This window comes from Amphiprion ocellaris, chromosome 10 (genome assembly GCF_022539595.1).
Source record: "Amphiprion ocellaris isolate individual 3 ecotype Okinawa chromosome 10, ASM2253959v1, whole genome shotgun sequence".
Taxonomy (NCBI): domain Eukaryota; kingdom Metazoa; phylum Chordata; class Actinopteri; family Pomacentridae; genus Amphiprion; species Amphiprion ocellaris.
Genome location: NC_072775.1, coordinates 34,617,063 through 34,643,946, shown reverse-complemented (window position 1 = coordinate 34,643,946; position 26,884 = coordinate 34,617,063). Strand labels below are relative to the sequence as shown.

At 40.1% G+C, this 26,884-nt stretch overlaps 2 protein-coding genes across 2 annotated transcripts in view; one reads left to right on the top strand and one right to left on the bottom strand.

The window, feature by feature from the left end:
* myo10 (myosin X) overlaps positions 1-4,173 on the top strand; it is a 129,889-nt gene extending 125,716 nt beyond the window's left edge. Inside the window, exon 41 of the mRNA XM_055014180.1 lies at positions 142-4,173. Within this exon, the coding sequence (XP_054870155.1) occupies positions 142-252 (111 nt within the window). The 3' untranslated portion in view covers positions 253-4,173. The remainder of the gene's footprint in view (positions 1-141) is intronic.
* A 2,384-nt stretch (positions 4,174-6,557) lies between these two features.
* Positions 6,558-26,372, bottom strand: marchf11 (membrane-associated ring finger (C3HC4) 11). The gene is made up of 4 exons (XM_055014664.1): positions 26,352-26,372; positions 26,106-26,261; positions 10,376-10,568; positions 6,558-8,918 (listed from the first exon to the last, which is right to left on the bottom strand). The coding sequence occupies exons 1-4, from the start codon at positions 26,370-26,372 to the stop codon at positions 8,596-8,598; spliced, it is 693 nt and encodes a 230-aa protein (XP_054870639.1). The 3' UTR covers positions 6,558-8,595.
* Between the last annotated feature and the right edge of the window lie 512 nt (positions 26,373-26,884).

The following is a 26,884-nucleotide window of genomic DNA, read 5'->3' as shown; positions in this document are numbered from 1 at the left end:
GACATGAAATGACAAAAACAAAACAGAAAATGATAAAAACAAGACACAAAACAACAAAAATAAGACAGAATGGCAAAAAGAAGACACAAAAGAAGACACAGCGATCTCTAACAGCTCCTCTTCCTCCTCTTCCTCCTGCAGGTCATGGACATCGCCAAGCTGATGAAGGCCTACATCAGCATGATCGTCAAGAAGCGCTACAGCAACTGTCAGTCGGTGAGCAGCCACGGCAGCCAGTGTAGCGCCTGGTGAACCGTCAACCTCCAACCCTACGGTGCAGCTCTGGATGTCCGTCCTCTGGATGTCCGTCCTCTGGATGTCCGTCCTCTGCACCGACTGACTCTGAATGCTGGAGACAAACCATGATGCTCTTAATGTTAACTAGCTCAGATTGTTGTTGTTATTTGTCGACTAGTTTAATTCCAAAACTTTACACATCCGCTCTTGTTGGAGCAGAAGTTCAACGGTCAGTTGAAGGCATCAAACTTCAGCCTCAACATGGATCTGCTCCGATAAAGTGTCCTTAAAGTGTCACTGTCAGACTCTGCTCACCAAAAAAATGTGCATTCCAGAATTGAATCAAGGAGTTAGATTAAAGACAGAAGGAAAACGTTCAAATTCAAAAAATGCTGGCCTTTGGAAGGAGGTCAAAGAAGAAGCGATCAGATCGACAAGAAGCTGCAGGAAGTTGACCTGATCTCAGATTCCAACATTTCCTGTTACAAAAGATCTGCAGCAAAAGCACAAAGACTCTAGGAAGAAATGATATCAGGAAAACTATTGGTGATTTTGGATCTTCTGAGCTTAAAAACTCAAGTGTTTTGATCCTGAAGGCACCAAGCCTTCCATTATTCTGTTTTTACATCGATGAGCAGTGATGTAATTCTCGCCTTGGAACTTTTATTTTAAAGTGATGTCAGTTAAATACACAGCGTTGTATCCTCACTCCTCCTCTCTTCTTGAGATGCATTTGAAGGATTAAAACATCCTAAAAAATGGCACTGAGGAGACATAGAAGCTCAGAACAGTGAAATGAGACGAGTCTAAAGTCCTGATGCAAATCATTGTAATGAGACCGTGCAAGTTTATGCAGTGTCTAGATTTTAGTATCAGAGTGGTCGAACCCACAGCCCAAATACAGCGTTACAGTGGAATGTTAGGCCATTCTGGAAAACACCAAACTTTGAACACATTTTTCTCCAAAACTACAGAAAGTGGGTCAGACCACTCTGCCTCCAATTCAATTCAATTCAATTAATTTTATTTATATAGCGCCAAGTACAGGTCAGATTGTCTCAAGATGCTTTACAGAACCCATATGCCTAAACCCCAGAGCAGCACTAAGGCAACAGTGGCAGGAAAACAATCTTTTAACAGGGAAGCCAAACCCTTAGTGTCCAAGATGCTTCAAAATGATCTGTAAGGATTCAAAATGTGTCCAAAATGACTTGAAAATGATCCAGAATTACTGAAAATTTTCAAATGATCTAAAACGACAAAAAATTGTTCCGAATGACCTGAAAATTGTCTAAAATGACTGGAAAATGATCCAAAATCAGTCAAAATTTCTCTCAAATGATTAAAAATGATTCAGAATGACACTAAATTTGTCAAGGATGCTTTAAAAGTCATCCAAAATGAAAATGATTCAAAATAGCAGAAAATTTGTCCAGAATTACACAAAAGTTGTCAGAAATGTCAAAACTCTTCCCAAAATGGCTTAAAAATGGACCAAAATTACTTGAATCTGAGTTTTGTGTAGTTCTGTGATATTCTATGGTCTAGATTCTAGTATCAGAGTGGTCTAACCCACAACCCAAATACAACGTTACAGATGGAATGTTAGACCATTCTGGAAAACACTAAACTTTGAACCAGTTTTTCTCCACAACTACAGAAAGTGGGTCAGACCACTCTGCTTCCAAACCCTTATCGTCAACCAGCTACAGAAACAAGGCGGATGTGTCTCGTTTTGGAAGGAAACTTTTCATTTTTTCCTGATGTTAACCCACTGCGGTGCTACGAGGACTGTTGGTTTCTGAGGTTATTAGTTCGTGTAACTGTGTGTGTGAGAGTTTTAGGCGTCTACAGGCTTTCCGAATGTACAAAAAGAAAAGAAGAGGCGACCTACGAGCCTTTTCCTGCTCTGAGAAACTCGGGGACTCCTCCAGGACGATCTGCTCACTGTAAATATTATGCAACTGAACTCGCCTCGAGCATTTGAAGTTTGTTCCGAGGTCACAAGTGCCTGTTTGAAGCCGAGCAGGACCAATCAGACGCCGTCTCATCAATGCCACTCGTGTTCCTGTGTAGCCACAATCTGAAAGGTGCTCCGACGTTCCCTTTAACTGCCAGTGTACTCTGCAGAGTTTACGTCCAGCCGTGTGAGTCTTTCAAGTCTGAAATCTGTTTGTTTTTAACTGAACCAAAAGGAGAAGCAGACGAAAATGTGCTTTTTGAGTACTAAGTTATCTGTTTAGCTCAACTGCAGCAGTAATGTTGGGATTTTAAAGAGAGGAACTTAACATTTTCTTCAAATGTTCCAAACTGTGTGACATCTGAGATCTGAACAATCTAGACCAGAGGTGTCAAACTCATTTCAGTCCAGGTTTGACATGGACAAACGACACAAATGAGACAAAAACGAGACACAAAACGACAAAAAGTGAGACAAACGACACGAAACAAAATAAAAAAGACAAAAAATTAGACAAAAAAAACAAAACAACAAAAAATGGGACAAACGACAAAAGTCGGACAAAAAACAACAAACACAAGACAAAATATTACAAAGATGAGATAAACGACAAATAAAACAAAGGAGACAAAAAATTAGACAAACAAGTTACAAAGCAACAAAAAAAGGATAAAAACAAGACAAAAAAATTACACAAATGACACAAAAATGACCAAAAATGACAAAAGTGAGAAACAAAACAACAAAAAAGTAGATTAACAACACAAGACAAAAACAAAAAACACAAAATGACAAAAATGATACAAAACATCAAATAAAGCAAAACACAAAACAAAAGTCAGCCAAAAAACACCAAAAACAAGACCAAATATCACAAAAATGAGACACAAAATGACAAAAATGAGGCTCAAAATGACAAAAATTAGAGAAAATGACAAATATGAGACACAGAATGACAAAAACGAGACAACATGGCAAGAGCAAGAAACAAAATGACAAAAATGAGACTGAATGGCAAAATAAGGGATACAACACGAAACAAAATTTTAAAAACAAAAAAATTAGACAAAAAATACTAAACAATGGACGAAGGACAAAAAACAAGACAAAATATTACAAAAATGAGACAAAAAAACAATGAATAATCTAGTATTTTACTTTATGATCAAAACAACTTGTCATGGTCTAGAAATGATTTTAAATTTATAGTTTTACTAATTTACAGTCTGCAGTTAATGTCTTCTCTGGAATTTTTACATCTTGAGGGCCGGATTGGATCCTCTGGAGGACCGCTTTTGGCCCGCGGGCCGAATGTTGGACACCCCTGGCCTAGACTTGAAAACAGATTCCTTGACTTTAGCTGTTTTAAGCGGTTCTTGCCGCCACTGTGATGTTTGTCGCCCTCTGCTGGCCACAAGCTGGAATTGCAACAACACAATCGTCCCCTTAAACTCAAAGTGCTGTTTTTTTTTTGTTTTTTTTTTAGCGTTTATTTGTACTTACAAACGTTACAGACATTTGGATTTCTGCGTGGTCGAACAGATTTCGGTTTGAAGGACTTGCTCGGCTGGAGGGTTTGTGACGTAACATTCCTACAACATTTCACTGGAGCTCCGCGGGCGGCAGATCCATCCAAAGATGCAGGTTTGTTCCACAGTGCCTTGTTGTATATTGTGTATTTTGTTTTCCATGTGTGGATTCTTTTTTTTCTTTGGTATAATGTGCAATGTTCTCTCTCTATATATATATATATTCTATAATCATGTGGCTGTACATTTTATACTGGAAGTCTTTGCCTTCTATTTTTTTTGCCCAATGATGAACACAAAGCAATTTTCTCAGATCTTGTATTTTTCTCGACGCAACGATCGGACTGACGGTGGAAGTGTGACAGAAAACCGGTGTCTGTTTGTTTCTGTATTAGCTGTGTTATGTGTTGAGCTGTTGGTTTTAACAAGAAATGGATTATAATTTGGTCTGAAGTTGCAGCGACTCTTGGTGTTTTTTATTATTATTTTTTCACACAAGCCTTTAAAAACCGTCCAGACCAGGAGTGTCAAACATCCAATCCGGCCCGAGGGACGACTTTATAAAGTGTAAAAGTTCCAGAGAAGACATTAACCGCAGATTGTAAATTAGTAAAACTATAAATTTAAAATCATTTCTAGACCATGACAAGTTGTTTTGATCAGAAAGTAAAATATGAGATTGTTCATTTTTCTTTTGTCATTTTGTGCCTTGTTTTTGTTGGTTTTTGTCTTTTTTTTGTCTGACTTTTGTCATTTGTCTCATCTTTTTGTCGTTTTGTCTCCCTTGTGCTGATTGCCTACTTTTTGTCATTTTGTTTCTCGCTTTTGGCATTTTTTGTCTTGTTTGGGTGATTTGTGTAATTTCTTGTCTCGTTTTTGTTGTTTGTCCGTTGTTTTGTCACTTTGTAATTTTTTTATCTAATATTTTGTCTCTTTTGTTTTTTTCATGTCGTTTGTCTAATTTTTTGTCATTTTGTTTTTCACTTTCGTCATTTTGCATCTCATTTTTGTCATGGAATGGGAGGCCACCAAGACTCCTATGACTCCTCTGAAGGAGTTCCATTTTCAGACTGTTCATCCAACAACTGTTGTCTGTTCTTCACCAGTCAAAGCTTTATGGAGACAAACAGAAAGACTGATGGAAAAACTCCAATTAAATCTGGACTAGAGTTCACCAGAAGACATGTAGAGACTCTGAAGACACCTGGAAGAAGGTTCTTTGGTCTGAGGAGACCAGGATGGAGCTTTATGTCCATCAGACTAGATGGTATGTTTGATGGACACCAAACACTGAACACACCGTGCCTTCAGGTCTCCTTAACTACAGCAGGATATTCATTCAGTAAATGATGCTCCCATGAAAACTAAAGCACACGACGCCCTGTTGCTAGGCAGCGTCGTCATGACAAATGTTTGGTGTTCCACATGATGAAGCTACGTTCTTCCAGTAGGAGCTGAACTAATTTGACTTCTATAGAATCTGTCTGTATGTCTGTTCCTCTCAAGTCTGGACAACCACTGAATGCGTCTTCATTCATTTGCCTGAGATGATGTTGCCTAGCAACAGAGGCAACTTTGGCTCCACCCACAGGCAGCCGAGGGCTCGCTGAAGACGATGCTGTGAAAGCTTGACAGAGAAAACAACTGTTACCATGAAGACCGCTCATCCAAAAGACTTCAGCCCTGACCCTTCCTCAGGTGTCCAACCTCTGAGGTGGACGTCCAGCTGGAGAACGAAGAACAACCAGACCAACGTTCCTTCATTACAACATCTCACTGATGAATGGAGGAACCATCTGTCTGTCTGTCTGTCTGTCTGTTCTATGATCAACTTGGTGTGAGTTCTGCTGGAGAACTGAGGCTGACAGCAGCAAACCCAGAATAATAGAGCTACAGCTGATGAGTCATATTTAACATCTTAAGATGGCAACAATCCATAATAATAATAATAACATCATATTCTTACGACACAAACTGAATTCCTGTCGCCTTTAGTGGGTTTCCTGCTGCCGAGCAACATGATGCTGCCGCCACCATGCTTCACATTATGATACCGCCACCACCATGCTTCACATCATGATACCGCCACCACCATGCTTCGGATCATCATGCTGCCACCACCATGCTTCACATCATGATGCTGCCACCACCATGCTACACATCATGATGCTGCCACCACCATGCTTCACATCATGATGCTACCACCACCATGCTTCACATCATGATGTTGCCACCACCATGCTACACATCATGATGCTGCAACCACCATGCTTCACATCATGATGCTGCCACCACCATGCTTCACATCATGATGCTGCCACCACCATGCTACACATCATGATGTTGCCACCACCATGCTACACATCATGATGCTGCCACCACCATGCTACACATCATGATGCTGCAACCACCATGCTTCACATCATGATGCTGCCACCACCATGCTTCACATCATGATGCTGCCACCACCATGCTTCACATCATGATGCTACCACCACCGTGCTTCACATTAAGATGTGGGGATGGTTCTCGGCAGCAGGAAACCTAAAGGGAACACAAATTAAGTTTGGAAAACTATGTATATCACAGAACTGCTATATATACTGCAAAAAGTGAGACTCACCAACGTTAGATGTTTTTTCTTTTTACTTCCTTCTGTCTTGATGTGGAAACGCTGCTGCTGTCGTCCTCTCAGATCTGTAGGTCGTGAAGTTCAGCTGTCAGGAAGATGTGGAACACCTCCATGCTGCGGCAGCCTCGTGTTTCCTGGCTGCAGATCCTTAAATGCACTTAGAATCACTCCGACATCACACAAACAACCCAAACTGCTCTCTGTGTATATAAATATTCTTTATACATTACATCCATGTTACATTCAAAAGAAATAGAAATACAGCCAACAGCAAAAGTCACATTCAAGTCATTTCTGTGCTGCGGATTGCGACGTCGACACCCGGCCTCCTAAGGCACCAAAAAAATCAAACGACCCAAATGACCCGGGTCGAGAACAGAGTCCCAAACCCTCCCAAAACCCCACAACCCAAACACCACAGGGCTCCCGGAAGCTCAACAGAATGGTATACAGACAGAAAACCACGATTTTCAACAGCAGCGTTTATACCAGCACAAAATATCTGAGGATTAGTCGCCCAGCTAACACCCCTGGGCTGAACACGTGTCGACATGTCAGCCAATACCAGCACTAAAACGGAACATTTAACTATAATATAAAAAAAAAAAAATTTAAAAAGTTAATATTTGCTGCATCATTTTGTGAACCTAAAACCTCAATATCATTCTAACATCAGTTTTGTTTTTGTGCTCTTTTGCTATCTGGCTAATTTGAGAGTCCTGTTTGTCCGTTTACCAAATGATCATATTTGTAGAAAACACAAAGCAGGACATGAATGCACAGGTTAGCAGTTTTGAAAAAAGACCCTGTTAGAAAATAAAAGCAAAACAACCTTCTTCAGTGCTAGCATGTTAGCATGTTAATACTTTACTGTTAGCATGCTAACAATGGCACAACAAAATCCAGCATTTTAACATGCTGACCATTACACTGAACTTTAGCATGTCTGAATGCTAACTGTGATCTTGTCCAAGTGCCAATAGTAGCATGCTAACATGATAACAGTAAAATGCTAGCATGTTAGCATGTTCACATTTTACTGTTGGCATGTTAACAACAGCACAGTAGCCACTACACTGAACTTTAGCATGTCTGAATGCTAACTGTGATCATGTCCATGTGCCAATAGTAGCATGCTAACATGCTAACAGTAAAGTGTTAGTATGTCAGCATGCTAACACTTTACTGTTAGCATGCTAAGTGTAAGTGCTCCACTTAAACCCAAGTTATTATTGAAAACTGGTCTCCGTTTGTCTTTCATTAGTATCAAGTTGTTTAGTAGTTTTTTCTTGGAAGCCCGTCATACGTTTGCAGTTACCTGTCCTCTGTGTAGCATTGATAGTTTCAGTGCTGACGCTACGTTTACACGACCGTTCAAAAGTTTGGGGTCACTTAGAAATGTCCTTATTCTTAAAGAAAATCTTTTTTAAAAATGAGGATAACATTAAATGAATGATAAATCCAGTCAAGATGTTGTTAATGTGGTAAATGACTATTGTAGCTGGAAACAGCTGATTTTTAATGGAATATCTCCATAGGGGTACAGAGGAACATTTCCAGCAACCATCACTCCTGTGTTCTAATGCTACATTGTGTTAGCTGATGGTGTTGAAAGGCTCATTGATGATTAGAAAACCCTTGTGCAGTTATGTTAGCACATGGATAAAAGTGTGAGTTTTCATGGAAAACATAGAATTGTCTGGGGTGACCCCAAACTTTGGAACGGTAATGTATGTCGTGTGCTAATGTTGGTAGTTCCCAACTGGTAGCTGCTGCAGCTCTGATTTCTTTGAAAGATCCAGAATATCTGATGCTAAGCAAGGTAGAAGTATCTCAGAAAGCTAAATTTCAGGAACACGGTGCTCTATGAACCAGTGTGCTTTTAAACTCAGTCAACCACCACAAGATGAAGCTGTAAACCAGATCATCTTTTCCATCTCTTCCTTCTGTTCCACTAGACGCTGTACATTAGTCTGAGAAAGGAATAGACGGATGTGAGGGTGGTTCATGTCCACAAAACTAACAGAGGAAAACAAAAAGGAACCAACACAACATGGGAGTCACCTAAAGGTTGGCTTGAGGACCGGCCCCAGACACGAGGAACATTTTAGAACCAATTAGGAGAACATTTAGGAACAGGAAAACCTCAAAACAGAAATCCGATTGTGTGAAGTTCCCAGCGCAGCTCAGATTGTTTCCGTCAGACGTTTTGCTCCTGCATAAACACCGCCTGGTGTTCACACCGATGTTACACGAATCACAACCTCCCCTGAGTCAGTGTCCTGGCTGAGATTGTTCCGGGGCACCAGTCCGGGGCAGAAGGGCCCCAGACAGAGGCAGGTCCATGGCTGTGAGCCCAGCTGGGTGGGGTGTAAGGGGCCGCTGGGGCCGAAGGTGGCCAGAGGCAGCCAAAGCGTCCTGGGGGCCAACGAAGACTGACCGGTGCTCGTCTCCTCCATGTCCTTGGCCTTGTCGTAGCTCTGGACGTCCCAGTGGAGGTTCACAGCTCGCCAGCGCATGAAGACGTTGTACACTGCTGCCCCCTCATGGACAATCAGGCCTGGTGCAACGACAGTGACATGGTAAAGGAGATAAGATGAGATAATATGAGACAGGATGCGTTAAGATAAAATCAAACGAGATACGAGGAAACAAGATACAATAAGATGAGATGAAATAGGATGAGATGAGATAAGATAAAATCAAATGAGATAGGATGAAATGAGATGAGATGAGATAAAATGAGATGACAATGGATTAGATAAGATGAGATAGGATGACATGAGATGAGATAGGATGAGATGAGATAAGATGAGACAAGATAAAATCAGATGAGATAGGATGAAATGAGATGAGATAAGATGAGATGAGAATAGATTAGATAAGATGAGATAGGATGACATGAGACGAGATAGGATGAGATGACACAGAGTGATGATGAATAATGTTGCGAACCTTTCTCAAAAAAACGTGAAAACAAAATTTGCTAAAGAACATGAAAATAGGTCTGATGAATGTTGGAGAACATGCTTTGGTCAGATGAAGATAAATGAGTTGGGCTCAGATGGAGTCCAGCATGTTTGGTGTGAACCTGACCAGGACTACCACAGTGGATGCATGGTCCTGACAGTGAAGCACGGAGGTGGAAGTGTGATGCTGGTGACATTTATAGATGCACCATGAATGGATGTGGATAGACCAAAATGCAAAACCATAAAAAAACACTAAATTACCATAAACAGACACAAAAGGACCACAAAAACATGCAAAACCACCACAAAGAGAAAGTATAAGGACATTCTATAACATCTACCACAGTGAATGCATCGTCCTGACAGTGAAGCACGGAGGTGGAGGTGTGATAATATGGGGCTGTATGAGTGTAAAAGCTGACATTTATAGATGAATGTCTAAGGATAAACCCAAATAATTAACCCTCCGGTTGTCTTCATTTATGGGCACCAAAAAATATAGTTCCCTTGTCTAAAAAAAATTCAAAAATTCCCCAATTTCTGAAAATTTGCGCAAAACCTTCAAGAAGAAAATTCCAATAATTCCTTAAAAGTTTCCCTTAAAAGTTTTTTTTTTTTTAAACCCCAAATTTGGCAAGAAAATTCTTGTAAATATTTTCAAAAAATGAGTAAAAATCTTCCCCAAAAATTCTGAAAATATCTAAAGTGATTCCATATATATCAGTAAAACTTCTGATATTTTCTTTAAGATCATTCACATAAAAATTGACCAAAATCCAGCAAAATTCACTGGATTTTAGTTGATTTTTTTGTGAATGTTCTTGAGAACCATTTGTAACATTTCTCTTTTTCCACCAAAAAATATTCAAAGATTTCCCAAAAATGTTGAAAATGTGGACATCAGAAGTTTCACTGTGAAAATTTTTTTCTTCCCCACATTTTCAAATTATAAAACGGGTCAATTGTGACCTGCAGGACGACAGGAGGGTTAAATGAAACCTTTAGTTTTCTGCTGACTGTTCTAGTGACACCTGAGGACGCTCACCTACGCAGACCAGGTCCATGAAGCCGTACATGCCGTAGCAGATCTGGAAGAGGACGTCTCGGCGCTGCCAGATGGCCTGAGGACTGAGAGCCGACCACAGCAGCCAGGAGATGCTGGCCACCAGGAACAGGGAGCCCAGGAACACAGCGATGATCTGCACCTTCTCCACCAGCGTGATGGTGATGGACTGCCACTGCAGCAGACCGACACAAACACAGAGCACAGGATGGTGGTCTGAATGTGGCTGCAGAGTTTAGTCTTTAAGTTCAGGATCATTGGGGACACACAGACCCATCCTTCAACCAGGAGACAAACTGACCATCAACAATCACTGAATAGATCAACTGGACATCAGAAATCCTGCTGCACTGGTGGATCTGACCTATTTAAACAAAATGAGCCTGTGATTCCTCTTTAAGAACACATTAGAATGAATGCAGGAGGTTGTAAATAATACACAGGATGAGTAGCTTCATATAGATTTTAAAATATCATGACTGAATATTTATAGCATCACGACAAATGTATCTTTGGAATGCAACCACAGTAATGTGAAGGCATTAAGTACACAACAGGAGACATTCTCAGAACACTGGTGTGCATTTCCTCCATGTGTTGTCCTCCGTGAACTCTATGCATGAAGGATATGTACACACATGGACAAAATAGTTGGTCCCCCTCGGTTAATGAAAGAAAAACACACAATGGTCACAGAAATCATTTGAATCTGACAAAAGTAATAATAAATAAAAAATTTATGAAAATTAACTAATGAAAATCAGACATTGCTTTTGAACTGTGGTTCAACAGAATTATTTTAAAAAATAAACTCATATAGGCCTGGACAAAAATGATGGTCCCCCTAGAAAAGACTGAAAATAATGTGACCATAGGGACATGTTCAATCAAGGTGTGTCCTCTAATTAGCATCACAGGTGTCTACAAACTTGTAATCAGTCAGTCGGTCTATTTATAGGGTTACAGTAGTCACTGTGCTGTTTGGTGACATGGTGTGTACCACACTAAACATGGACCAGAGGAAGCCAAGGAGAGAGTTGTCTCAGGAGATTAGAAAGACAATTATAGACCAGCATGTTAAAGGTAAAGGCTAGAAGACCATCTCCAAGCAGCTTGATGTTCCTGTGACTACAGTTGTACATATTATTCAGAAATTTAAGATCCATGGGACTGTAGCCAACCTCCCTGGACGTGGCCTCAGGAGGAACATTGATGACAAATGGAAGAGACGGATAATAGGAATGGTAAGAAAAGAGCCCAGAACAACCTCTAAAGACATTAAAGGTGAACTCCAAGGTCAAGCTACATCAGTGTCAGAGTGACTTGAACCTTGGCCAGAATGACAACAACTTGTTAAAAATGTCTCAAAAATGGTCTGAAAAGACTCAATTTTGTCCAAAGTCTCAGAAATTGTTAAAAAAAATATGTCCAGATGATTCAAAACCTGTCTTAGATTAGTTAAAAACATACTGAAGTTTACAATGAAATGGTTCAAAATGGCTCCAGTCCATGTTATAACCAACTGTGGTCATCAGTATTATGGGATGTATCCTAGTGATCATCAGTATTATGGGATATATCCTAGTGATCATCAGTATTATGGGATGTATCCTAGTGTGAACAGTTTAGAGTCCTAGAAACAATCATTGGTTCCTGGATGTGTTTCTGGTTTCTGGTCATTCAACAGAGAAAACTTTAAAAAGGTCATTCTGGGTAAACATTAATGTTGGTAGGTCAACATTAAACTCAAATATGGTCCAGAATGACTCAAAATAGTCCAAAAATAACTAAAAATTGAACAAAATGACTAACAATCCTCCAAAATAACTCAATAATTGTCCAAAATAATTTAAAAATTGTACAAAATGACTCAAAAATTGTTCAAAATAACTCAAAAATTGAACAAAATTGCTCAAAAAGCCCATTAAAAAGTGATCAATCTGGACCCACCTCTATGGACTTCAAGTACCCGGAAATATTCACAGTATGAAGGTAGAACTCTGATCATTAATAAAGTTCCTGGAGATGAAGAACCAGATGTTCTGGGGAGGTTTGTGGGAACTTCCTGTTTTTAAATTTGGTTAATTCAATATGATTAATGCTCTTATTTTACTGTTTATGAGTTCCTATGTGTCTCTACAGATGATAAACTGACCACAAACTAAAGAATTGTTCCACACAGATCAGCTGGACTGAAGCACGAGGACGCACGGTGCTACGTCAATGCGTGGTGTTCGGGGCCCGTTTGTGACGTCAGACGAATCGCATCTCGTCGAACCTGATCTGCATGAAGCCGTGAGTTCCACCCGAGGATCTGAAAACACGGAGAGACTCTCAGCGGAGCTCAAACCGGAGAAACCGCCGCGTAAAGACGCACCGCCGCCGTTGGACATGTGGACAGGACGCATGCGCAACGTGAAGACAGAGAGGCGCACAGACGAGCCTTCCTCTGCGCACTTGGTAAACTGACTTTATCTGAAGCTGCGCATCACTAACAGACTGGAATGTCGTTTCTGGTGCACTCTGGTCAACTTCACACGTCTGATTTTACCTTTTTTCAACGTAAAATAGAGAAAAAGAAACTAGAATTCCACCTGAAAACTACTTTAAGCAGGGGGTGAATGTGGAAATACTCAACAAATTAAAACAACAACCACAGATGTGAATTCTTCCTTCAGCTGAGGTTTGCTCCAACTTCTAAATCAGGTCTTTTCTGCTCATTTAAATGACATCTATTAGTTTTTTTTCATATATTGCTCTGCACTGTGATCTTTACTCCCCTAATTATCCACGTTTATTCCCTCCTCGAGTGATTTTATGTTATTTTACATTCACACCTCAACACAACACGTCTTTAAAAGCACACATCCCAAATTCATGTGAATTTTCCACACGGTAAAAGTCCAAGAACCACGTGTGCTCCATGTGAAATGATATTAAACACCAACAGAAGTTTTATTGATCAGTCTGTAGGAACTTTGTGACCTTTTCTACAAGTTAGAAAAAATTTGGAGCGTCTATAAAGAACAAAACATTTAGTCACAGCTATCTGGAACTGAACCACATAGGATATTACTTTATGATCAAATCGACAAAAGTCAGACAAAAAAAGACAAAAAACAACCACGGCAAGCAAAAATATTACAAAAATTAGACACAAAATGACAAAAAATTTGACAAAAAAGTTGCAAAGGGACAAAACAATGGACAAATGACAAGACAAGAAATTCTAGAAATGACACAAACGAGACAAAAAATGACAAACGCGAGAAACAAAATGACAAAAAATAGGCAAATAACATAAGAGAGACAAAAAGGAAACACAAGACAACAAAACAAGTTACAAAACAACAAAAACATGAGACAAACGCCAAAAGTCAGACAGAAAAGACAAAAACTACAACAAAAACAAGACAAAATATTACAAAAATGAGAAACAAAATGACAAAAAATTAGACAAAGGAAACAAAACAAAAAAAGACGAAAAATTACACAAATGACACAAACGAGACAAAAAATGACAAAAGCGAGAAACAAAATGACAAAAAAATAGATAAACAAAGCCAAGCACAAAATGAAAATAAGACAACACAAACGAGACAAAAAGGAAACGCAAAATGACAAAAACGTGAAACATGACAAAAACATGAGACAAACAACAAAAGTCAGACAAACAAAGACAAAAAAACAACAAAAACAAGACAAAAGTATTACAAAAATTAGACACAATAATAAAAGAACAATGAACACTAATATTTTACTTTATAATCAAAACAACTTGTCATGGTCTAGAAATGATTTTTAAAGGGTAAACAATAAGACAACACAAGAGAAGTGAAGGTGAAATAAAAGAACTTAAAATAAGATAAAATACATAGAAAATCTAATACAGAAAAAATCAACCATCAGTGACGTTCAGAGTGTAAAGTGGTTTAATCAGCAGATGAAGTGATGAAGTCCAGACGCACCAAAAGGTCTAATTGCAGTTAGAGTTCACTGTAAAGTTTGAATACTTTATTTACATGTGAAGTCGCATAAATTATGTGTCTCTGGTTTTTACAATCACTGCAGCAGAGAGTTTGTCTAACCGACTATTTCTGTCTCTGTTCAGACACAAAGCCTGAGAGAAAGACTGAGGATGAGCTGGAACAAAGTGGTGAACAGCGCCACCCGCAGGATGCTAAAGGTAAGAATGAGAACAACATGACGTGTCGTTTCTGCTGCTTCTAAGTGGCCAAAAAAACTCTAATTAAAGCTGCAAGCTTCGCTGAACAGGTCCTCGCATCCCTGCTGGTCAGTCAATCCAAGCATGTCCACCAGGTGGCGCTGTGACTGGGAGTGTATTTCAGCCTATGTATACATAGGGCCGGACTCTGATCAAACATGTGAAGTTTGAGGCAGATTGGAGCATGTACAGCCAGTTATACATCACTTCCTGTTTCACGGCGAATTGTCAAAATTCTGGGGGCCATTTCCACACCCTCAGACTTTTGTGGAGTTACATATGTGTTCCAAAAGTGCTCACAGTGACTCAAACTTTGTCTAAAATCACTCAAAATTAGTCTAAATTGATTTGAAAAGTCTAACACCACAAATTAAGTTCATCCAATGTTCTGCTGTTGGCTGTAAGAGTGAACACAACAGTGGTCAAACTTGGTCAAAAATGATCTACAAAGTAGTCAAATGACTCCAAACTCGTCCAAAATAAATCTAAATTATTCAAAATGACTCAAAGCTCATCTAAAATCATCAAAACAACTTCTTTCTGATAACTTTTGATCACACATGTCTGGTGTAGCTCTGTTGGAGTTACCCTGTTTGAGTTTATAGCTTTTAAAAATGTGCAAAAATTGGTCCAAAACTGTCCAAACACATAATACAAAATGGCCAACTTCCTGTTGTGTTTTAGATATGGGTGTCAATTACATTTTCGTACTTCTTGACAAGTTACATATGTGTAGCAAATTTCATAGCTGTAGGCGACACGTAGTGGCGTAGTTCCTGGTAGAAATTTTCAAGATGGCGATATTGAACCATTTTGTCTCTGCAATTCCCATAATATATACAATTTTTTGCTGGTCCTGATGTGTGTGCAAAGTTTCACACGTTTTCCAGTATTTGTAGGCCTTCAAAACTGCGACTCAAAGGATGGACGAAGAATGTAAAATAATAACTCCGTGTGTTTCTGTAGGGTCTTTGGACTCCAATAAAAGCAGGTTGGAGGTGTCAGAAACAGCTGACATGGAGCTAAAGGTTTGTTTTCTCTGCAGGCAGCGACCAGCCTGAGCAGACGAACCGTCGCTTCGCTGAAGAACCACTTCAGGACGAGCTACAGACGGTGGCAGCAGCACAGATTGATGAGCCGGCAGTTCCACGCCGCCCTGAAGACCTGCTACCAGACCGGCAGAGTCTCCAGAAGAGAGATGAAGGCGGCTCAGAAGAAGTGGAGGAACGCCATGAGGAACATAAGGAGGGAGGACAGGAGGAGGCGACGGGGAGAACAAATCAGTAAAGACAGAAAATAGACGAGGGGGAATAAAGTCCATGAAAACAACGTGAGACAGAAGAGTGTTGGTGAAAAGATGCTTGTTTGAGAGGAACTAAAGCTGCTGAGCCTCGCTGCTGTTTGCTCAGCCTGACGGTAACTCAGCTCCCATCTGGAGCCAACAGATATGAAAAGGCCTGAATGTTCTTCAGCGAACCAAACCAATCCAGAATGCAGATATTTTAAGCCTCGGGAGCCTCAGTCTGCTCGGCTTTGTAGGGAAAAGGAGGACTGAAGGAATCCGGACTGACAGCAGAGATCCACAGTTTCAATATTTCTGAAAATAAACTCTGAACAGCAATATTTTAGGAGCACAGCAGCAAATCTGTGGTGAGAAACCAGAGAGGCAGAAGCCTTAAGATGTATGTATAGTCTGTAGAATATACCTACGTCTATAGATCTATAGAATATACATCTATAGTTCTATAGAATATACCTACGTCTATAGATCTATAGAATATACTGACGTCTATAGATCTATAGAATATACATCTATAGATCTATAGAATATACCTACGTCTATAGATCTATAGAATATACCTACGTCTATAGATCTATAGAATATACATCTATAGATCTATAGAATATACCTACGTCTATAGATCTATAGAATATACATCTATAGATCTATAGAATATACCTACGTCTATAGATCTATAGAATATACCTACGTCTATAGATCTATAGAATATACATCTATAGATCTATAGAATATACTGACTTCTATAGACTATAAACACATCTATAGATCAATAGACTATAAACACATCTATAGATCTATAGACCATAAACACATCTATAGATCTATAGACCATAAACACATCTATAGATCTATAGACTATAAACACATCTATAGATCTATAGAATATACTGACATATATAGACTATAAACACATCTATAGATCTATAGACTATAAACACATCTATAGATCTATAGAATATACTGACATCTATAGATCTATAGAATATACTGACATCTATAGATCTATAGACTATAAACACATCTATAGATCTATAGAATATACTGACATCTATAGATCTATAGACTACAAACATCTATAGATCTATAGACCATACCTACAGCTATAGATCTATAGAATATACATACGTCCAGAGAAGACATTAACTGCAGATTGGAAATTAGTAAAACTATAATTTAAAATAATTTCTAGACCCTGACAAGTTGTTTGGATCATAAAGTAAAATACTAGATTGTTCATTGTTCTTTTAGAAGAGATAGAAGAGACAAGTCCTTTATTTCTCCCCACGCCAGGGGAAATTCACATTGTTACAGCAGCTTATGTAGCAATAAACATAGTAATAATATTAAACTAAGAATGAAATAGTAGTAATAATATTTACAGTATGTACAGGGATGAGAAATGAGAATGAAATAGTACAGTACTGACACTGTAAACAACACAATTTAAAGTGGCTTGAAAAAATAAGTTTAAAAAGTGCAAAGATGTAGCAGTGCAATAATGTCTGTGCAAATTTTATGGTTTGGGGCGGTAATGATATAGTCCAGTTTATGTTAACATCAGCCAGTGATGCTGATGTTGTAAAGTCTTACAGCAGATGGGATGAAGGACCTGTGATAGCGTTCCTTCTTGCAGGGTGGATGTCTCAGTCTGCTGCTGAAGGAGCTGCTTAAAGACCCCACAGTGTCATGCAGTGGGTGAGAGGGATTGTCCATGATGGATGTGAGCTTTGTGTAGCCAGGTGTAAAAAAAAAAAAAAAAAACACACACAGTTATTTGAGTACAATCACAGAAGAGAGACTGTTTATTTTCTTTATCTTTATTTGTTTTGCATCGGTAAAGTGTTAGATATCCTATTGCATTTGAATGCACCGCTCAGCTCACGTGGTCCCACGTGCGGTACCTAGCTCTCAGCAGCCAATCAGAGGCTACGCAGGCCACGCTCAGCCTGTCGGCTCAGATGCGAAGTGCAGGCGCGCTGCTCTTCCGGTTCCTTCTGATCTCAGCCAGAGAAGCGAGGGCAGCTGCATAGTAAGAGGAAAGGAAAACCAGGAGAAAACCTCGGAGTTTACCTGTGAAAAGGAAAAAAACAGGTTGAGCACTTACCCACTGGAGGTCCGGAGCCAAGTGACTGAACGAAGGAGAGAGTTACGTCGGTAAGACGAGTCAATTATCCGGCGGAGAAAGAAAACCTTGTTGACGCTTACCGTCGTCGTCTATGCTAATGCTAGCTCTGTGCCTAACAGGCTAACCACTTGCCTTTCACCCAGAGAGCCGCGGCAAGGTCCGACATCGGCGTGCTCCGCCTTGATACACAGAGAGCAACGGTGAGAAATGTGCCTTTTTAGCTGCTCTGGTGCTATTTTCCTCTTGTTTTCGCGGGTGTTGAAAGAAGGTAGCGGTGATATTACGGTTATGAGAGTGAACTGAAGTGAATAATGGTGCAATACTTCTGGACATATGCACATTGTGTTTATTATTTTATGCTGATGTGTATGTAATTAAAGGGGAAGTGTTTTATTTTACTAATGCCAATTTAAAGGGAAGAGAGAGTAATTTGGTATGTTGTGATGAGTGTAAAACAATATGTAATTTTGTACTATATGATTTATTGAAAACATTTATGTTATTTCAGCTGAGTTTAGAGTAACTAGAGGGTAATTTTTGGTGCAGTTCTCTCACATGAATAGGCCTATAGTGTAAGAGTAGTTTAAGCACACTTCTTTAATACCTCTGTGTCTAACTCAAGATGTGTACTGTTATGTTTTTTTGCACATGGTTCTGATATGGTTATGATTAATGATATTTTGAATGTTAATGGTTACTTACCATAAGTATTATTGAAACCCTGTTTGTATGAACAGGTAAATGTGTGAGCACTTCCGTGTTTAGTCCTCATAAATGATACTCTTAAGACTGAACGTTGTACAACTGAGACAGAGATTTAAGATTTGAATAGCAATGAAGATTCATGTCAGAATTAGATGTAATGGTGTGCATCTTTTGACATTTGATATCCCTGATGATGCATCTGAGAAAAGACGGTGTTGAATGTAAATTGTGTGACCTGTCTACAGGTCAGGTTTTTTTTTGGAGGACTGAAGAGTCTGAGGTTCAGGACAAACTTCCTGCTGTAACAGATGGCGAGCCAACCACCCTGAAGAAAGATCAGCACCGAGAAGATATCCACGTACCCACTCATTCACACACACATTATACATTTACATTACACTACAAAGACCTCTGGAATCAGGTGAACTTGCAATAATCCTACAACAGGAAAACCTGCAACAACTCCTATTTTACTTAACGGCCCCAACGGACGTTTTTTTGTTTCAAGTGTGCACACTGGGTTTTTTTCTTATTGTCTTACTGTTTGTATTATTATTTTGTATTCTGTACAAATCAGACAAATTGTTTTATCTACTGTTAAAAATTATACGAGTGGCTACTCAACTGTTACCCCTGTGATTGCCTCATTATTGTTGCTCAGTACAGTGGCTCCTCCCGAATTTAGTGTCTTCTGATTCTGGTCCAGGTATTATAAATAGTCCAAGTAATTATTACACTGTAATTCACTTCTACATCCCTGAAGTTGGTTACATTTGCCAACATCCTCCTCTCACCCACCTCCTCTATGGAGTCCAGGGAACAGTCCAGGACAGAACCTCCTCCTGACCTTCTGTTTAGTCTCTTTCTGTCCCTTTCAGTGCTCCCTGCTCCCCAGCAGACCACTGCATAGAAAATAGCAGACGCTACCACAGAGTCGTAGAATGTCCTGAGCAGAGTCCTGCACACTCCAAAGGACCTCAGTCTCCTCAGCAGGTGGAGACGACTTTGGCCCTTCTTGTACAGGACCTCTGTATTGTGTGTCCAGTCCAGTTTATTGTTGAGGTGAACACCCAGGTATGTGTATGAGTCCACCATCTCTTTTGTCATTTTGTGTCTCATTTGTGTTGTATTTTGTCTTGTTTTTGTTGGGTTTTTTTGGCTTTTTTTGTCTGATTTGACATTTGTCTAATGTTTTTGTCTTTTTGTGTTTCCTTTTTGTCTCGCTTGTGTTTTCTGTTATTTTTGTGTTTTGCTTTATTAGTTGTTTCTCATTTTTGTCATTTTGTTTCTCGCTTTTGTCATTTTTTGTCTCCTTTGTCCATTGTTTTGTCGCTTTGTGACTTTTTTGTCTCATTTTTTGTTTCTTTTTCGTTTTGTTTCATGACGTTTGTCCCATTTTGTCATTTTGTCTCACTTTTGTCATTTTGTGTCTCATTTTTGAAATATTTTGTCTTGTTTTTGTTGTTTGTCTTTTTTGTCTGCCTTTTGTCGTTTTGATTATAAAGTAAAATACTATATCATTCAGTAAATGGGACTTTTACATCCCTTGTAGAGAAGAAAACTGAGCTGATTATCTGACTACTTAGGCATTTTGGTTTCGTTCACTAATGTTGGCTCCACTTGACAGAATAGCTGCTTCATCTTTGAAAAAGGTGCAACTGTGGCAAATTTGTCCACTTATATCTGCATTTTACGATTCATTCATCGACAATAATGAGCTGCGATAATGGAGTTGATTCCGGAGGCCAATAAGGAGAAAATAAATGCTTCCTTCTGGACTGAGTGCACTTCCACATTTGGGTTTTGAAAGCCAAACGTTGTGCAGCTCTGACAGACGCAGGTGGGTTTATTTGTTGTCGGCCCGCCAGCCAAACTGCTTTTACCAGTTTGGCTCAGTGTGGCTTTTTTTCTCCAAGCTGTGAATATTTCTGAGCATAAAATTTAACTGGTGGGTCGATTCGCCAGCGACTGTAAAAACAATCTCTTTTTAATGCCTCCGTGATCATTCAGAGAGCCGCTGGTGGGAGAAAACTGTAACCTAAGAGGTTTACTGCTGTGAAAAGCAGTAAAATAAAAGCCAGAGAGAACATAATGACTTGGGCTTTTTCAGGCGCTACAAATCTGCACACCGTTTTTATTCAGGCAGAAGAGAACTCGCTTTTCAGTAATACTCCTGTATAAACATAAAAGCTGTGTTCTCTTCAGTCATTCCTCAAGCTTTTACAAGCAACTAAGAACTTTGCCGAAGTGCTACGTATCCCGAACCAATAGTCATCCAGTTCTGTATAGCTCCACCTCCTCACTGCTTCCAGCTGAACCAATCAGAATGAGCCACAGCCCCAGAGTTGTTCAGGTTTATTTACTTTGTACAGCTGCTTCGGCTACAATGTCTAAACACCTAGCAAAACTCAGCAAATGCTGTTGGCTTTAAGAGTGAACACAACAGTCTACATGCACTCAAATGTGTCAAAAATGACTTTAAAAAATGTCCAAAATGATTCCAAACTTGTTCAAAATCAATGAAATATGCTCAGACTCAAAATGACTCAACTTATATCTGAAATTATTACATTTGTTTTCAGAAGACGTAGAATTTGTCCAAAATGTCTCAAAGTTTGTGCAAAATTGATTAAAAAATATTCTGCTGTTGGCTGTAAGAGTGAACACAACAGCCTACATGCACTCTAACTTGTCAAAAAATTGTCCAAAATGACTCAAAACTCGTCCAAAATCAATGAAAATATGCTCACAGTGACTCAAAATTTATTCAAATTGATTGAAAAATGTCACCAAATGTTCTGCGGTTGGCTGTAAGAGTGAACACAACAGCCTTCATGCACTGCCAACATCTGAGGAACTGTACACTCTGTGAATGACTGGTGCAACTAGTGGTCCACAACTATAGGAAAATCCTTAGCGCTAGCACGTTGTGAGGCTAATGTGGCTAATGTTAGCTTTGATGGTCAGACTTCTGTGGAAACTTCATTTAAACCAGTAAACCAGGACAGGGAGGGTCACTGTGTTTTCATGTTAGCATCTGTTAGCTTCTCTCTTGCTATCTGTGCTAATTAAACTGCATTTTAATACAGCTGAACTCCAACAAAGCTGCTCTCATTTCTCTGCCAAGGAACATGGCAGACTTATGTGACAATCGGCGCTGGTCTGTCTGTCTGTCTGTTAAAAGTCAAAGTCAGCTTTATTGTCAATTCTTCAATATGTACATGACATACCAAGAATCGAAATTTTGTTACTCTCTCTTCATGCAACAGTAGACATTAAATAAAGACTTAGAAGATAAGATATTAAAGGGCAAAAAAGAACAAAGGAAGCAAAATTAGAGCCGAGCAACAACTAAGATCTAAGAAAAGCAGAACTGAGTGAAATGTAAACATGACCATGAGATAAAGTGACGGATTTAGTGCAGAATACTCAGAACAGTGTAAATAAGTAACAGTCCAAGAAGTGCAAATATGCTTGATGGTTGAATGTGCTATTACAGTGCAGATCAGAGGTTATTGACCAGAGTTTGTGTATGCGGGAGAAGGGGGTGGTAGAGAGGGGAGAGAGTTCAGCTTCCTGACAGCCTGGTGGATGAAGCTGTTGCTCAGTCGGCTGGTCCTGGTCCTCAGACTCTTCAGTCTCCTCCCTGATGGCAGCAGGCTGAACAGGTTGTGGGATGGGTGTGTGGGGTCTCCTGCAATGCTTAGTGCTTTGGGAGTGAGGCGGGTGCTGTAGATGTCCTGGAGTGAGGGGAGAGAGACACCTACAATCCTTTCTGATGCTTTCACGACGCGCTGGAGGGTCGTGCAGCAGGAGGAGGTGCAGGAGTCGTACCACGCTGTGATGCTGCTGGACAGGATGCTCTCCATGGTGCCTCTATAGAAGGTGGACATGATGGGGGCGGGGCACTGGCTCTTCTCAGCTTACGCAGGAAGTAGAGACGTTGTTGTGCCTTCCTGACCAGTGATGTTGTGTTTCTGGTCCAGGAGAGATTTTCTGAGACGTACACACCCAGAAACTTGGTGCTGCTCACCCTCTCCACAGCCGCACCGTTAATGTTGAGAGGAGCATGCTGGGTGTGTCCTCTCCTGAAGTCAACAACCATCTCCTTTGTCTTCTCCACGTTCAGAGAGAGGTTGTTGGTGCTGCACCACCTGGCCAGGTTGCTCACCTCACTCCTGTATTGTGTCTCATCGCTGTTACTGATGAGACCCACCACAGTTGTGTCATCCGCAAACTTTATAAAAAGATTGGAGCTGTGAGCTGGAGTGCAGTCATGGGTCAGCAGGGTGAAGAGTAGGGGGCTCAGCACACATCCTTGGGGGCCCCCGTGTTCAGGATGATGGTGCTCCATGTCTTGCTGCCGACCTGTACTGCCTGTGGTCTCCCTGTCAGGAAGTCCAGTAGCCAGTTACACAGTGAGGTGTTGAGTCCAAGCTGGTCTAGTTTGTGGATGAGCTGCTGGGGGGTGATGGTGTTAAATGCTGAACTAAAGTCTATGAACAGCATTCTAACATAAGAGTCCTTGTTTTCCAGATGTGTGAGGGCTGAGTGGAGTGCAGTGGAGATTGCATCATCGGTTGAGCGGTTGGTCCGATATGCAAACTGGTAGGGGTCCAGGGTGGGTGGGAGGAGGGATCTGATGTGGTGCATGACTAGCTGTTCAAAGCACTTGATCAGGATGGGGGTGAGTGCAACTGGGCGGTAGTCATTGAAGGAGGAGGGGGATGACTTCTTCAGTACCGGGATGATGGTGGCTGTTTTGAGGCACGTGGGGACAACAGCCTGCCTCAGAGAGATGTTAAAAATGTCTGTGAAGACATCCGTGAGTTCTCCAGCACAGTCTCTACATGACCAGGAATGTTGTCAGGACCCGGAGCTTTGTGAGCGTTGATCCTGCTGAGGGCTCTCCGGGGACAGTGACAGCACCTGGTCACTGGGAGGAGGTGTGGTCTTCTGTGCAGGGGTGCTGTTGTTTGCTTCAAAACGGCCAAAGAAGTCATTCATCTCATTCAGCAAAGAGATGGTGCAGTCAGGGGTCTGCTGTGGAGGCTTGTAGTCCGTTATGGACTGTATCCCCCGCCACACGCTCTGAGTGTCTTTGCTGTCGCTAAAGTGATGAGCTACTCTCCTGGAGTACTGCCTCTTGGCCTCTCTGATGCCGTGAGACAGGTTGGCCCTAGCTATTCTCAGGCCCGCCTCGTCTCCAGCTCTGAAGGCATTATTTCGTACCTTCAGGAGCCTGTAAACCTCCCGTCAGCCACAGCTTCTGATTAGCCCGAACAGTGACGGTCTTGGTGGCTGTCACATCATCAATACACTTGGTGATGTAGGCAGTGACAGTCTCTGTGTACTCCTGGAGGTCTGTAGTGTTATTATACGTGGCAGCTTGTTTAAATACATCCCAGTCTGTGGTGATGAAACAGTCCTGAAGTGCCTCTGAAGACCCTTCTGGCCACACACGTACCTGTTTCCGAATTGGTTTGATGGTTTCAACCAGTGGTCTGTTTGCTGGAATTAGCATAACAGTAATGTGGTCTGAGGCACCAAGGTGTGGCAGAGAAAGACCTTGTAGGCTCTTCTCTGGGTGGTATAAACAAGATCCAGTATGTTGTCTCCCCGGGTAGGAAAGTCTATGTGCTGGTGCATGTTGGGAAACACGGCCTTTGGATCCGCATGGTTAAAGTCCCCAGTCAGGATCAGAACAGCATCCGGATGGGCCGTCTGCTGCTCACTGAAGTGGTGCTACAGTTCATTCAGTGCTGTTAGCAACATTACTCAAAAATGGACAAACGGATTTCGATAAAATTTTCCTTGAAGGTCAGAAATGACACAAGGACCAAGTGATTAGATTTTGGCAGTGGTTTAAAATTTGCCCAAAATTATTTAAATTTGTCCAAAATGTCTAAAAATTGATTCAAAATTGCTCAAAATTTGTCCAAAATGTCTAAAAATTGATTCAAAATTGCTCAAAATTTGTCCAAAATGACAAAAACTGTCCCAATTGACTCAGAAATCATACGAGGAACAACAACAATTTATCACCACCTGCTACATATTTAGGTCACGTGATCTGGTATCCGTGCATCACGTACACATGCAGAACACACGCCTGTATGCAGTGGAAGGTCATTCACTTTGTGGGTTCATCTATATTAAATGGACACATTCTATGGTGCTGTGATTCCTGATCATCAATAACTAATGAACAAATGCTGCATTTCTTAAAAAAAAAAAAAAAAAAAAAAACACAGAGAAGAGAGAGTCTTCTTCCTGAAGGGGGCGGGGCCAGCATCAGCTCAGAGGTATTTAAAGCTACAGACATTAACTAAGAGTACATAGTAATAGTACCAAGCTGAGAAATGTAAACATACATTCTAGGAAGACTTTCCGGAATCTGGTGCTAACATTTCTGTATTAAAACTTCTACACCAGGGGTGTCCAACGTGCGACCCGTGGGCCAAAAGTGGCCCTCCAGAGGGTCCAATCCGGTCCTCAAAGTCTAAAAATTCCAGAGAAGATGTTAACTGCACATTGTAAATTAGAAAAACTATAAATTTAAAATAATTTCTAGACCATGACAAGTTGTTTGGATCAGAAAGTAAAATACTAGATTGTTCACTTTTCTTTTGTTGTTTTGTGTCTCATTTTTGTAATATTTTGTCTTGTTTTTGTTGTCTTTTGTCTGACTTTTGTTGTTTATCCATTTTTTTGTTGTTTTGTTCCTTATGTTTGTCATGTTTTGTCTCGTTTCTGTCATTTATGTAATTTTTTGTCTTGTTTCTGTTGTTTGTCCAATTTTTTGCCTTTTTTTGTTTTTCTTTCTGTCGTTTGTCTCATTTTTGTTATTTTGTGTCTCATTTTTTGTAATATTTTGTCTTGTTTTTGTTGTTTTTTGTCTGACTATTGTCTGACTTGATCGTTTGTCTCACGTTTTGTCATTTTGTTTCTCGTTTATGTCATTTTGTGTTTCCTTTTTGTCTTGCTTGTGTTGTTTATCCATTTTTTTGTCGCTTTGTTTCTTGCTTTTGTCATTTTTTGTCTTGTTTCTGTCATATGTGTAATTTCTTGTCTCATTTTTTGTTGGTCCAATTTTTTGTTTCTTTTTTTGTTTTGTTCCGTGTTGTTTGTCTCATTTTTGTCAATTTGTTTCTCGTTTTTGTACTATTTTGTCTTGTTTTTGTCTTTTTTTTGTCTGACTTTTGACGTTTGTCTCATGTTTTTGTCGTTTTGTTTCTCCTTTGACGGGCCGCTTTTGGCACACGGGTCTTATGTTTGACACCGCTGATCTAAAGTGTCCTGATTCTCATCATCAGAACAGATTCCGTAGCAGGGGAACCGAGGTGTGCTGTACCTGCCACGGCCTCTTCATGTTGATGGCGATGACGTGGAAGCGGTAGCAGCAGAGCTCGCAGGTCCAGCAGCCTCGTTCGCTGATCCACTTCAGCAGGCAGTGCTGGTGGGTGTAGCGGACCGAGCCGTCACACCGGCACGGGTTCAACAGGTCGCCCTACAAAAAGGACATTATTATGAGAAAGAAGAAAAACAAAGAGCAAACATGAAATCCATCCTACAGCCTGCACATGATCCAGATACAAACCCACGGACAAACAGACTTCATTCTACCCAGAATCTGCTCACGTTTTCTCAGAATTTTGTATATATTCTTCCAACTTTTACTTCTTTTCAGTATTAGAAAAGTTAAATTGATCAATAACAAATGCAGAAAACAACACAAAAGATAATGAGAAAAAACAGAATAAACAGGAAACTGAAATCCAAAGTGGTTCAGAAGATGATGTTGTACGTTTATATCAGCTTTAAGAGATGTATTCATATAAAAACAAGAGTTTACAAAGTACTCTGACAGACCTTCTAATACTACATTTACCCTCTAATACTACATTTACCCTCTAATACTACATTTACCCTCTAATACTACATTTACTCTCTAATACTACATTTACCCTCTAATACTACATTTGCTCTCTAATACTACATTTACCCTCTAATACTACATTTACCCTCTAACACTACATTTACCCTCTAATACTACATTTACTCTCTAATACTACATTTACCTTCTAATACTACATTTGCTCTCTAATACTGCATTTACCCTCTAATACTACA